The 12883-nt window shown below is 47.2% G+C and overlaps 1 protein-coding gene across 1 annotated transcript; it reads right to left on the bottom strand.

The window, feature by feature from the left end:
• Positions 1-104: 104 nt before the first annotated feature.
• Positions 105-10794, bottom strand: Polr1e (RNA polymerase I subunit E). Its single transcript, XM_050155873.1, has 10 exons — positions 10667-10794; positions 10024-10109; positions 7316-7374; positions 6442-6586; positions 6004-6111; positions 5335-5431; positions 4228-4361; positions 1832-1913; positions 1042-1173; positions 105-538 (listed from the first exon to the last, which is right to left on the bottom strand). Exons 1-10 carry the CDS (start codon positions 10777-10779, stop codon positions 379-381), a joined length of 1116 nt encoding a protein of 371 aa, XP_050011830.1. The 5' UTR covers positions 10780-10794; the 3' UTR covers positions 105-378.
• Between the last annotated feature and the right edge of the window lie 2089 nt (positions 10795-12883).

Consider the following 12883-nt stretch of genomic DNA (forward strand, 5'->3'; position numbering starts at 1 on the left):
TTAGGCCCAGAGTTCAGCCTGACCCTCCCAAACCTCGCACATGACCCAGCAGGAGAAACATCTGCCATTTCTAACCACAGCAACAGCAAAGGAGGGAGACAAAGTCAAACCTAGGCCATCCTTTAATCTCTGCATGAGAGGCACAGCTGGGATGCTGGCTGAGGCATGATAACCGTGCTAAAGTAAGGCCTTGGGGTGGTGGAGCACAGTAGAGTCCCGGACAGGCCCAGGATCCACAATTGTCCTGCCTCAGTCTCCTGAGTTCTTGGGTTATAGGAAAGTACCACAACATCCAGTCTGCTTCCTTTTTCAAAAAATAAAAGTGGGACTGGACAGAAGTGGCTGTGACATGGCCAGAGCGAGCCATCTGGGAAAGATCTAGTTCATCTTCTTCCGCTTTGACTGGCGGTCTGAGGTCAGGGCTGGAGGCAGTGGGAGAGACAGAGTGCCCAGTCTGTGGTCCTCTTCCCTGCCGTCTGCCAGGGTCACCTTTCTTTTGGAGATCTTCAGCCTCATGGCTTTTGCTATCTCAATCATCCTAAGGAAGAAATGGAACAATGATTTGTGTGCGTCATCAGGTCTGACAGGAGCGAAGAGCACACTGTGCTCCAGACCATAAAACTGGGTTCTCTGTTTCTACCCTCGCTTCACCCCTAGATCCACGGAGGATCCCTCCCTAGTCACAGCAATGTAGGGCACACAGCGTTATTCAGAACAGAAAGCTGTGGGAGGCTCAGGCCTAAGGCGCAGGCACCCTTTTGGGGAGTGAGATCTTGAGAAAGTTATTCCTTTCCAGACCTGAGAGTCCTAATATTTTTTGGAAATCAGTGAAGGACTGTGAATGAACTCAATATCAAGCCTTGCAAAGAGAAGGCACTCAGAGTTTTTGCCAACCAATCATTCATTCACAGAAGATTGTCTTCTGGTCCCAAGATTTTTCCGTGAGACACCCCAACCCTTTACCCCCTTCAACAGGGCCTCATGGGCAGGAGGAGTCCACCTGGGTGGCCGCAGGGACCAGCCTCACTCTGCCGTGCTCACCTTTTCTCACTGAGTTTCAGGTCCCCCTGCAACACTGTCAGATCGATCTGGAAGTTACTTATATGCAAGGCGAGGATGATTGCATACGCAGTGATCTTGGCCTTCATTGAATTTGAAATTAAGTTCCGTAAACTGCAGTCAGTGGCAATGGAGGAGAAATGAAGTTAAAGCCCAAGTGCTAAGTAAGAACACCAGAGCCTTACCCTCTATAGTCAGTGGTCCCAGTTTGGGGGACAGCGAGGCAAAGCCACACACACAGCCTGTTCCTTCCAAGCTGCCCAAGTCTCACAGTGGACAGTTAAGTCAACCCATGTTTCCTCTCAGAGACAGAGAAAGCCCCGCCCACGTTTCCCCAGGTGGCTGGTAGCTGGTAGCAATGTACTCATGAAACCCTTGTAGGAGCCTGTGACTGTCTGCTCAGCAGGCCACAGGAAAAACCACCCAGCCTCAGTGCTGCCCCTGCTCTTTCCAAACACAGCGGGAGCAGGGAGCACAGCCCCATCCAACAGCGGCAAACAAGGCCTGGGTGCACTGCAGTTTCTGTCTTCTAGGTCACTGGGTAGCTGTCCTTTCCTGCAGCACTGCTCACCAGTAAGCCCGGCACTGCAGGGTGCCCCACAGCCAAAGACAAATGAACATTTCCAAGAGGGACAGTGTATGATGTCCCCAGAAGACCGCCAGACGGCAGTGACTCTTTGGTGCTGGATCTCTGGACATGGAATTGCACCCGAGTCCCCAGACTTCCCTGACACCCCCACCTGCGTTCCTTTCCACAGAAACAGCCCCTGACCTGCCATTGTTGTAAGTCAAGCAGGTGAAGTGCTTCAGCAGCTTCGTGTTGATGATGTGGGGGATTCCAGGTCCCAGGGCACCTAGAACACAGAGTCGCATTGGATCATTTTCCTGCAAAGTTCACAGGTGGCACAGCTGTAAGTGGGTGGGTGGGGGCTGTAATGGCCAGAACCACATGATAAGAGGAACAGGGGCCTAAGAGCCAAAGCAGCCACTTTAAAGTCAGACACACACAGTAAAATACTGGAAAATAAAGTAGACTGCAGTTGGAGCCGGTGAGATGACCCAGTGGGTCAAGATGTGCCACAAGGATTCGCATGGATATCGAGAGAACTGATTCCAAAGCTGTCCTCTGACCATAGGTACACTGGGCACGCACCCCCCATAACTACCCATAACTAAGTAAATTGAGGGTGGAAGGTGCGAGAGACCAGAACACGAAACTTGAGAGTTAAGCAGGCAGGCACATCTCCATCCTTGGTGCTCTCCACAAGAAGAGTGAACAGACACGCCTTGTGCTGCAAACCCCAGGGGTCTCCTGCTGGCTTTTCAGCTTGGGGAGGGCATGAGTGTGTGACCACCACGTATGGTCTTAGAAGCAGGTGGAACATCACAAACTGCCTCACACTCTCAGTGTGAAACACACCATCACCACATCCCCCACACACCACAAAAAGAAAAAAAAAAGGCAAGCATAGCCATGCACACCTTTAATCCCAGCACTCGGGAGGCAGAGACACATGAATCTCTGTGAGTTCCAGGCCAACCAGGGCTGTGTAGTGAGACTGTCTTAAAAAGCAAAACCACCTGCCCCAAGCTTCTTCACAAGCAAAGCCGATTTCTCCTCCTCCTGTAACTGATGTTTATTCTAACAGCCTCCTGCAGGTTATTCCTCTCATTTGACCGACCTGGACACTGTGTTTTACCAGGCAGAACAAGCAGGGCATGTGCCACGTCCACAGCAGTGACTGCTGTGTAGTGACAAAATGCCTCTGCGCTGGCTTTTGCCTGCTGAAGGAATGGGGTTAGAGCTTCTTAGAGCGAAGCCCCAGGTGGTCCCCCTGGCAATCAGTGGTCGAGAGAGGACCTGATGCCATAGGCAGATCTCGTATCTGGAGATGGCCCTGAGAGCGAGCCCTCCTGACACCTTGTCTGATCTTTCTCTGTATTTCTTAATTTTCTTGTGTATAGCTGACCGCTTACCAAGAGATCAAAGTACGTCCTTGGCTTGGCTCCACCGTTCATTAAAGCAGTCCTTGAGGAACTGAAGTATGCCCCACGCCACATGAGCCTGGGAAACTTTATTAATTATGAAACAGAAGCAGCTAAAGTTGATATGTTATGAGGGAATCATCATAGTGAATCAGATTTAGAGAGAAAAGGAGAGTTAGAGAAAATTCCCCTTTATGGAAAGATTAGCTAGATCTCAGAAGCCCTGGTGTCTTTATAGTAAGAAGGAAAGAAAGGAAATTATTGAAAACATGAGACCAGCTTTAATATATTGGTATAGGAACTATCCTGAGAAAATGAGAAAACTATTAGGGAATATGGAGCAAAGAATAAAAAACTATATAGATGGAAAGCTAAACACAGGACCCTGGGAATTGGTCTCCCACGGTAGAAGGTAAATAATGGTGTGAGACAGAATTCTAAGAGACAAAACAAAACTAAAAGTCCTTGCCAACATCTTGAGCACGTAGAGGGGAGCACATAGAAAGGAGCACGTAGAAGAAGCTCTATTTTGATTATGCTTAACCTTGATTTATGTCTGGAACCCTGAGTGGGGTGATGCAGTGAGCCTGCCAAGTCCTTTGATCTGTTTTGTACAAAAACTGAAGCTTTACAGAAGTAAAATTGCAGCAGATTTTCACTACACAGTGTGTCTGTCTGTCATTTCCCTTGCATCGTATCCTGGCTATCCTATCCTTCACCCTGTTCTCCCGTGGATAGTGGTCTCCGAGAGGGACGGTCCGTGGCAGGCATGTGCTCTCTGGAAGCCCCATCCACCCTGTCCCCATTTCCAGAGCAGATGAAAGAAATACAGAGAAGGGGGCTGGAGAGATGGCTCAGCAGTTAAGAGCATTGCCTGCTCTTCCAAAGGTCCTGAGTTCAATTCCCAGCAACCACATGGTGGCCCACAACCATTTGTAATAAGGTCTGGTGCCCTCTTCTGGCCTGCAGGAATACATGTAGACAAAATATTGTATACATAATAAATAAGTACTTAAAAAAAAAAAAAGAAAAAGAAATACAGAGAAGAGAGCCCTGCGAGGCTCAGGCAGACAGTGGGACCAGCAGGAAGGGCAGGCCGCACAGAGAGGGCCTGGACAGACAGACATCCACAGACAAGCAACCACTGAAGATAACAGGATAAAGTGCCTGTGGGGGGCTTACTTTTTCCCTTTACCACTTTCTGAGCTCGAAATCTGATGAGGGCATCTAGAAACCAGATGCTTCGGGCTTGCCGGTCTCGACTCTGCTCATCTGATGGCAAAGACTTCAGCATTTCTATGATGAAGGAACAGTGGCTAAAACAAGGAAGAGAAACAGGCGGTCAGGAGGCATCACCAGCACACGGTCCCCACACACTCCATCCCCTCTGGGCGGGTTAGCTAGGGAGGCTAACCCTAGCAGGGCTCACAGGGTTTGATTGACAGACTCCACGTCATTGAACAAGGTAGAAAAACAGAGGACAATTCCGAAGATGATCAACCTCAGACCTCCACATGTACACGCACCCCCACACAAACACAATCTCACACACTCTCACACTCACATACACACACACACACACACACACACACTCTAAGAAAAAAACGAAGATGAGTAGGACTAGAGAGATGGCTGAGCAGTTAAACAGCATTGCTCTTGCAGAGGCCTTGTCCGTTTCTTAGCACTCACACCTGATCCAATGACATCTTCTACTGGACCCCTCCCTACCCATGCTATACACACAAACATAATCTTATAAAAAAGGAAGGAATAATTAGAAAGAAAGGCTCAGAACTAAAACATAAACCATCATATTTTTTTTAAAAAAAAGTTCTTTTAAGAGGGTTAATCTCTGTTATTTAAACTAAATATACAATATTTAAAATGTGCATATTTAATTTTAGAAGTTGTTGGCAAGCATACTGTCAGACAGCCATCACTCTGGTTAGCATCCATGCCAATGCCAGCCTTTGGCCATTGCCAGGGACAATCAGCATCAACAACAGCAGGACATGGGGCTGGCTTTGGTCCAGGGCCCCAGATTACAGGACCCCTGCCACCATCTCTCCAGCTATAGGTGCTACACGCATAAACCAATCCTCTTCCTTAGATCTACCCACACCTCCTGAATGCCTGGTGTCAAAGCTTGCTCCTTACTCTGTGGCTGAGCAGATACCTCCCCATAAACTCCCTGAGCTGCTACTTTCTGAGTGGTATTATCAAGGTCTTGCTTTATGTCAGACTCCATTTCCAATCATGCCTCACGATGCCCCACCTGCCCACGAATACCTGTTCTCTTCAGTCATCTTCAGTATGTCTTCTGAAGTGACATTTCTGAAGGCTTCGGAAGGGCTCTCAAGAGCATCGTACTCAGCCGGGGACAGAACTGGTTGCAGGTCAAGAACATAACTGACCAAAATGGACACCTAAGTCATCTCAAGGGACCTCATTTCCCAGGCAGGAAAGCTAAGGCCCACAGAGAAGGAATTCAGAGGAAGCAGGGTGGAGAACAGAGACCCAATTCCCAGACTCCAGCCTCGGGGTCTCTTCCTACCTGGATTACCACTTCACTACTAGAGTTTTTGTTAACATTCTCCAACTAGACTCAGACTCCCTGAGCAGTGGAGTTCTATGTTCCGACACTTGTTTCAGTATGTCTGCTCTGGACTTTGATGCCAGCCAACTCAAAGGTTATATTCTGACTGTCTGTGGAGAATGACCCCCACAGCGCAAAGCTGTTAACTGAACACCGGGATTCCCAGGAGTCGGTCCTTCCGCTAATGAGGAAGCCAAACTGACAAACCTTTTGCCAACAGCAATGGGATGTGGGAAAAGGGTTGGATGTTGCATTTATTAATGTCACAGGCCACGGCTACAGCTACTCTTACACAGCCTGGCTCTGCCAATGTATACACATGATAGCCTGCAAATTAGGCACCTTCCAAACTGCAAGGATACTGTCTTCAAATCTGTACACGTCTTCAGGCCTGGATGCATCAGCGTAGCAGGGAGGAAGGTACAGGGAGTCATCTTGCAAGTCATCCTGCATGGCATCGCTGACCAGAGCTTTCAGTGGAGGAAGATTAACGTGAGTGCCACCCTGTCCGGCTCCCAACACTCCATGAACCCCATGCAGTAGAAATCACACGGTCCTGAACACCTGCCAGGATCTGAACTTCCCAGCCATGCAGAAGGTGGATACAGCGTTTGCCCTCAAGTAACTCAGAGCAGAGTTAGAGACGCATGCTAGTAAATATTCACTACACAGCATCAGAGAGGCTGCGGGCAGGTACCAGGAAGGAATCCAGCCTTCGAGCTCCCCGCTGGCATCTGCGAGGTGAATGACAGATCTGATGTCTTTGCGGGCACACTCTACCCCAAGCTCCAGCCTCTTACCATTCACACCCTTTGTATCGATGATGTTCTCTGCAGCTTTAGTTACTGTGAGATTCAAAGATTCGCTGCCAACTTTGTTCATTCTCCTGGAGTTCAGGGACCGCTTCTGCTTGGTGCTTCCAAAGGCTTCAATGCAAGAATCCAACTGTGTAAGAAACAAACCTAGTTAACAAGGACAGACTGGGCAGCACGGCTGTTTCGTGTGTAATCACAAGCAAGCTGTGGGGTCCTTGAGCCAGGATTACCTCACCTGTCAATTAGGCTGGGTCCTTCCTCATACCTGTCCACATAGGACTGGGTTAGCTGCACTGACTCCCAGTTACAAATCCACATTTAATTTTCCATCAGTACACAAAGACTTGACTGGAATCAGGGTTGGGAAACCTGTGGCACACAGCCCGCCCATCTGCTCCAGTAGCAGACGCTGTTAATAAACCACTCCCTCTCCCTAAGTGAACCAGAGTGGTCTTCTCTTTGCTGTGGCCCAGGCAGCACTGAAAGTTCAGTCTACCACCCAAGGGTGAGACTACTTCGCTAAGAATTCTTTACATCCAGAAGCTCAAAGAACTTACTTTGTTGATATGCTTCTCCAGGTACAACATTGTCCACAGTGTGGACCAAAACCTAAGAAGTTTTCTGCTATACCCCCTTCATCCCAGAGAACAGGGTGCAAATACCAACATTGGTTGTGTTCACCTGACCAAGGCAGCAGCAAGCCTGCTCCCTGGGAGACCAGAAGGCCTCTGCAGGTAGCAACCAGGCGGAGAACCAAAGACCAATTGAGATGGAGCAGCCAGGGAGGCCCACATTCAGGGGGGCTGTTACACTGCCGGGGAAACCAGGCCTTGAAGGAGCGTCCTTAACTGTCACTCACCTTTTCCCTGAAAGTCTTGGTCTGATTGTCCAGCAGGGACTCATGCTCAATAGCATCTTCTACAGAAACACAGAACAGGAAGAAAGCTCACTGTGAGGCTCACCAATGAGTATTTTACTATATTTTTAATGGGGGTGGGGGGAGGCGCTCACTGTGCTGCCCATGACGATTTTAAATTTGAGTTCAGCTGATACCCAGGTCTTAACCCCATAAGTGTGTGCACGTGCGCTGCAGCCACTGTGCTCAGCCCTGCAAAGTCTTAAAAATATTAATAGTGCTTAGTGTTTATTTAACATTAATCTAAGAAAAAACGAGTTCCTTATTCCAAGACTTCCCTAACATGAATGTACACTGAATACTGGCTGCATCCTCAGTAAATAAGAATGGCTGTCCTCTGCCCCAGCTCTTCCAAAGGTCCTAAGTTCAATTCCCAGCAACCACATGGTGGCTCACAACCATCTGTAATAAGATCTGGTCACCTCAGTCAGCCAAGTCTCAGTGCTGCTAAAAAAAAGGGCTAATACATGAAAGAAGAAAGAAAGAAAGAAAGAAAGAAAGAAAGAAAGAAAGAAAGAAAGAAAGAAAGAAAGAAAGGAAAGAGAAAAAAATCCAGGTGGTGGTAGCACACTCCTTCAATCCCAGCACTCAGGAGGCAGAGGAAACCAGATGTCTGTGGGTTCAAGGCCAGCCTGGACAGACCCAGACTGAGTCCCAGGACAGCCAGACCTACACAGAACGTTGTCTCAAAAAAAGAAGGAAAGGAAGAAAAAGAAAGAATAGTAGTACCTATGAAGTAATTCTGTGGTTCTTGTGAAAGGTGTCCAGGACGGGCTCTAAAGCTACAGAGAAACGTGTCCAAAAAAAAAAAAAAAAAAACCTAGCATGCATGGGCAAGCCAGAACAAGCCAGTACTTATAAACTATCAGCATGTAACACAAATGTATCTCATCAAGAATTAAACAACCTCAGAGTCTGAAGAGATGACTCAGCAGGTAAGGGCATTGGCTGCTCTTGTAAGAGAACCAAAGTTCAGTTCCCAGCATCCACATGATGGCTAACAACCACTTATAACTCCAAGGGATCCCACTCCTCTTCTGGCCTTGGCAAGCAATGTATGCATGTGATGCATGTGGTACACAGACACACATGCAGAACCATACATGTAAAATAAATCTTTTTTAAAAAGGAATTTAAGGGCTGGAGAGATGGCTCAGAGGTTAAGAGCACTGGCTGATCTTCCAGAGGTCCTGAGTTCAATTCCCAGCAACCATATGGTGGCTCACAACCATCTATAATTTGATCCGGCTCCCTCTTCTGGCATGCAGATTGAACACTGTGTAATAATAAATAAATATTATTAAAAAAAAACTTTCTAAAAAGGAATTTAAACAATTCCACCTCAGCAGGCTGGTAGAGGTCCAGCAAATAAAAAGGTGCCTGTTACCAAGTCTGATGACCTGACTCACATGTTGTTCACATGTGCCTGGATCCACATTTTGGAGAGAGAAAATCAACTTGCTTGAATTGGCCTGTGACCACACACATTCACTGTGGTGCGTGTGTGTATATATCCCATATATATATGGGATATATATATATACCATACACACACATATATATACATCCAATAAATAAATGTAATTTTAAAATTTCCATTGGAATTTAGAAAGTCTAGAGGATGGCTCAGTGTGCCGAAAGCTTGCTACCCAAACATGAGGACCTGGGAAGCTGGGCACGGTAGCACACATCTGGAATCCCAGTGCAGCCACAGTAAGATGGGAAGCAGAGACGAGAACCCCAGACGCTCAAGGGGCAGCTGCCAGCCTACTCAGAGCCAACAGACACAGTTTCTCAAACAGGAAGTCAGACAGCAGAGGTTCTGCTCTGACCTCTCACGTGTGCTGTGGCATGTGAACACCTGTGCTCCCACACATGGATTAAGAAGAGACTGTGGGGGCTGGAGAGATGGCTCAGTGGTTAAGAGTACTGACTGTTCTTCCAGAGGACCCGAGTTCAATTCCCAGTACCCACATGGCAGCTCACAACTGTCTGAAGATCCAGTTGCAGGGGATCTAACACCTTTGTACCAATGCACATAAAAAATAAAGTTAAATAAACCATAAAATATTTTTAAAAAAAAGAGCCTGTGGTGGGAAAGAAAGCCCCATGCAACACCTGCACTGACGACTATTCCTGCTTAAATTTAAAGGCTGTGTTCTGAGACAACATCTGTAAATGCTGGAGAGACGGGATCTTGCCTGTCATACACAGTCCTTAGCTTAGATAGTAAGGGGTCAATAAATGATTCATTAAAATATATACTCTATATATATGTATTTTTTTCAAATAAAAAAAGAAAACACTTGGCAAGAAGGTGTCCCATTATGGCTGAGGATGAGCTGTGTTTGCCGGGAGATACCATGTTCTAAGGTCACGCCCCCTTCACCATATAAGCACGCATGGTGGCACATACCTGTAAGGTCACCACTCGGGAGTTGGTGGCAGGATGACCAGAAGTCCAAGGTCATCCTCAGCTGCCCAGCAAATTCAAGGGCAGCCTGGACTACATGAGACCTTGTCTCAGAAAGATGTATGAGGGGGAAGCCATTTAGAAAAAATTACAAATGCCTCTTAGGAAACAAAAATGAACTAATCCAACAAACCCCTACGATGTGGCCTTTAACTGAGTCTTCACTTCCGGAACCTACCGGCGAACAGCGGCTGCATGTTGAACAGCTCGGCATCATACACCTCCATCTGGCCGGAGGTCTTGTTCAGAATCCCCACAAAGTGTCTGGGCAGAAGCAGAATGACAAGGTAGTAGGTTATGCAGGGGTTATTATCCACACAACCCTCTTTCCTATTTACAGATCCCTAGCTTCATTTCTGCCAGAGGGAGGTGTCCGCTTGCTCACAGGTAACAATCCCTGCAGAGAGGGAGCAATAGGGATGAAGAGGGAGGACACGCAGAATGCTGAGGACTGAAAAAGCCACCAGATGGTTCTGATGAGCAATCACGTTTAGATTGTGGTGGTGGTGCACGCCTTTAATCCCAGTCCTAGACAGGAATATAAGGGAGGAGACAGCTCTCACACACAGTCTCATTCTGGGATCCTTGGAGGCAGGATCACCATTTCAGACTGAGGTAGAGGTAAGAGTCGGTGGGGCTGTTTTACTTTTCTGACCTTCAGGCAAGTTTTATTTATTAAAATACAAATGAAATATCACTACACACAGGATCTTAGTGAACCCACAGATCCCCCCAACTACCTCCAAAATAAAGACTGAAGATGGTGTCACTGTCGCACTAAACCCTCCTCGCCCCTCTGTCACTGCCCCGTGGCCCAGTACCTGCAAAGAGTGTTGCATTTGAGGGCGCCAGTCCCAAAATTGTTTCCAACATAGGAGAGCCTGTCTGTTTCAGCTGCCTGAAAAACAAAGAGTGTTCCATCGACGATCAGCATTGAAGGGCATTGAGCATGGACTCGAATCCAGGACCAAACTGTGCCAGCCCTCGACACCCTCCAGGAGGAGATCTAGCCCCATCTCATCTATAGGAACCTAGGGTGTCTCTGGGGGAAAGGCAAGAAAACTTTGGAAAGGGAACCCCAAATACCTTAAGAAAGCTTTGAGGTGGTAGGTATAGTTCTTGGGGGAAGTGGCACCTGGGATTGCATGAAATTAAAAAGCTTTTTCAGAGCAAAGCAAATATTACCTAAAGTAAAGAGCATACAGAAGGGGCTAAATCACTGCCAAGTATAATAATATTCATCCAACAAGGGATTAATATTTAGAATATACAAAGAACTGTAAAAATTAAAAAAAAAAAAACCTCAACTAATCTAGTCAAGAAGAGGGCTGATGAGCTAAGTAGACAGCTCTTAAGTTTTTTTTTTTTTTAAGATTTATTTATTTATTATGTACACAGTGTTCAGCCTCCATGTATGCCTGCAGGCCAGAAGAGGGCACCAGATCTCATTACAGATGGTTGTGAGCCACCATGTGGGTTCCTGGGAATTGAACTCAGGACCTCCAGAAGAGTGGTCAGTGCTCTTAACCTCTGAGCCATCTCTCCAGCCCCAGCAGACAGCTCTTAAAGAAGTGACACAAACTGCCCAAAATATGAGAAGTGCTCAAGACCCCTTACCCATCAGAGACACCAGTGAGAACAGCTGTAAGGTTGCACATGGGCTTCGTGGATGAAGTGTTTGTGGTTTAGATGACAACCTGAGTTAGCCCCAGAATCCACACGGTAAAAGAGCAGTGTGTGTGCGTGTACATTCAGGACATGACAGTAGAAAGGAACCAGGAGAAAAAGAGTAGCAAAAGAAGAGGGAACAGAGGGTAATATAATATGTATGTAATGAGATATTCATGTGTTTTAGAGTGTTTTGCCTGTATGCAGTGCTGGCAAACTAGAATGACAGTTGTTGCCTCTATGTTGGTATAAGAAACTGAACCCAGGTCCTCCAGAAAAGCAATAAGTCCTCTTAATCACTGAGCCATCTCTCCAGCTTAGTATGGATGTCACGAAAGTGAGATCTGAGAGGGAGGCAGGGGACTAACAAGAGGGGAATAGGGAATGTGGGGAAAGACAGTGGGCAGCGAGAATAAAGATAAAAACATTTCTATTTTTTATTTTATGAGCATTAGTGTTTTGCCTGCGTGTATGTCTGTGTAAGGGTCCCCTGAAACTGGAGTTACAGACAGTTGTGAGCTGCCATGTGGGTGCTGGGAACTGAACCTGGGTCCTCTGGAAGAGAAGTTGGTACTCTTAACTGCTGAGCCATCTCTCCAGTCCCCAGATAAAAAACTTTAAAGCGAGAGAGAAAAATAAAAGTTCTTGAGTGAGCTGCACGGAGAACCAGACAGTGAGGTCTTGGTCTTCCAGCACTCCTGGGTACAATGATTCTGCGGGTCATTGGCTTGCGCAGCCCTAGATCTTCGCCAACCTTTCCGACGTCAGCTCTTCCTAGAGCCAGCTCTTCCCAATCAGACAAGTTCTTTTTCCCTCTTGTCACTTTGGACACCAAACATCAGCTTCTACCTGTTCCCCAATCTTCCAGAGCTCAACTCTGATGTACCTTTCCCAGGAAGGCATTCAGACAAGTAGAGACTTCTTTTCCTACTGAGCTCCCTAGGCCCTAAACCCTGAGCTTTTTCTGCTGTCCACCTGTACTACCCAGAGAATTTGCATCTCTGGAAAGTAGGCATTCTTAACCCTGCACCTATTGGGGAGAGACCAGAAATGCTATTAAGTACCCTGTGGAGCTGGGTGGCAGCACACGCCTTGATTCCCAGCACTCAGAAGGCAGAGGCAGGCGAATCTCTTTAGTTCAAGGCCAGCCTGGTCTACAGAATGAGTTCCAGGACAGCCAGGGCTACCACAGAGAAACACTGTCTTTCATTTGTTTTTGTTTTTTTGAGACAAGGTTTCTCTGTAGCTTTGGAGCCTGCCCTGGAACTTTGCTCTTGTAGACCAGGCTGGCCTCAAACTCATAGAGTGCTGGGATTAAAGGCGTGCGCCACCACTGCCCGGCAAGAAACACTTTCTTGAAAAACAAAAAA

The sequence above is a fragment of the Alexandromys fortis genome, unplaced genomic scaffold, assembly GCF_014885135.2.
Source record: "Alexandromys fortis isolate MF-2015 unplaced genomic scaffold, M_Fortis_MF-2015_v1.1 scaffold_92, whole genome shotgun sequence".
Classification (NCBI taxonomy): Eukaryota; Metazoa; Chordata; class Mammalia; order Rodentia; family Cricetidae; genus Alexandromys; species Alexandromys fortis.

Excerpts from the sequence above, each read along its gene's own strand:
- Polr1e (XM_050155873.1), bottom strand. The coding sequence starts at position 10,779 with ATGCTGATCGTCGATGGAACACTCTTTGTTTTTCAGGCAGCTGAAACA. Across the intron at positions 10,110-10,666 it reads AAATGCAACACTCTTTGCAG|ACACTTTGTGGGGATTCTGA; the intron begins GTACTGGGCCAC and ends GCTTCTGCCCAG. Across the intron at positions 1,174-1,831 it reads TTGACTTACAACAATGGCAG|TTTACGGAACTTAATTTCAA; the intron begins GTCAGGGGCTGT and ends CACTGACTGCAG.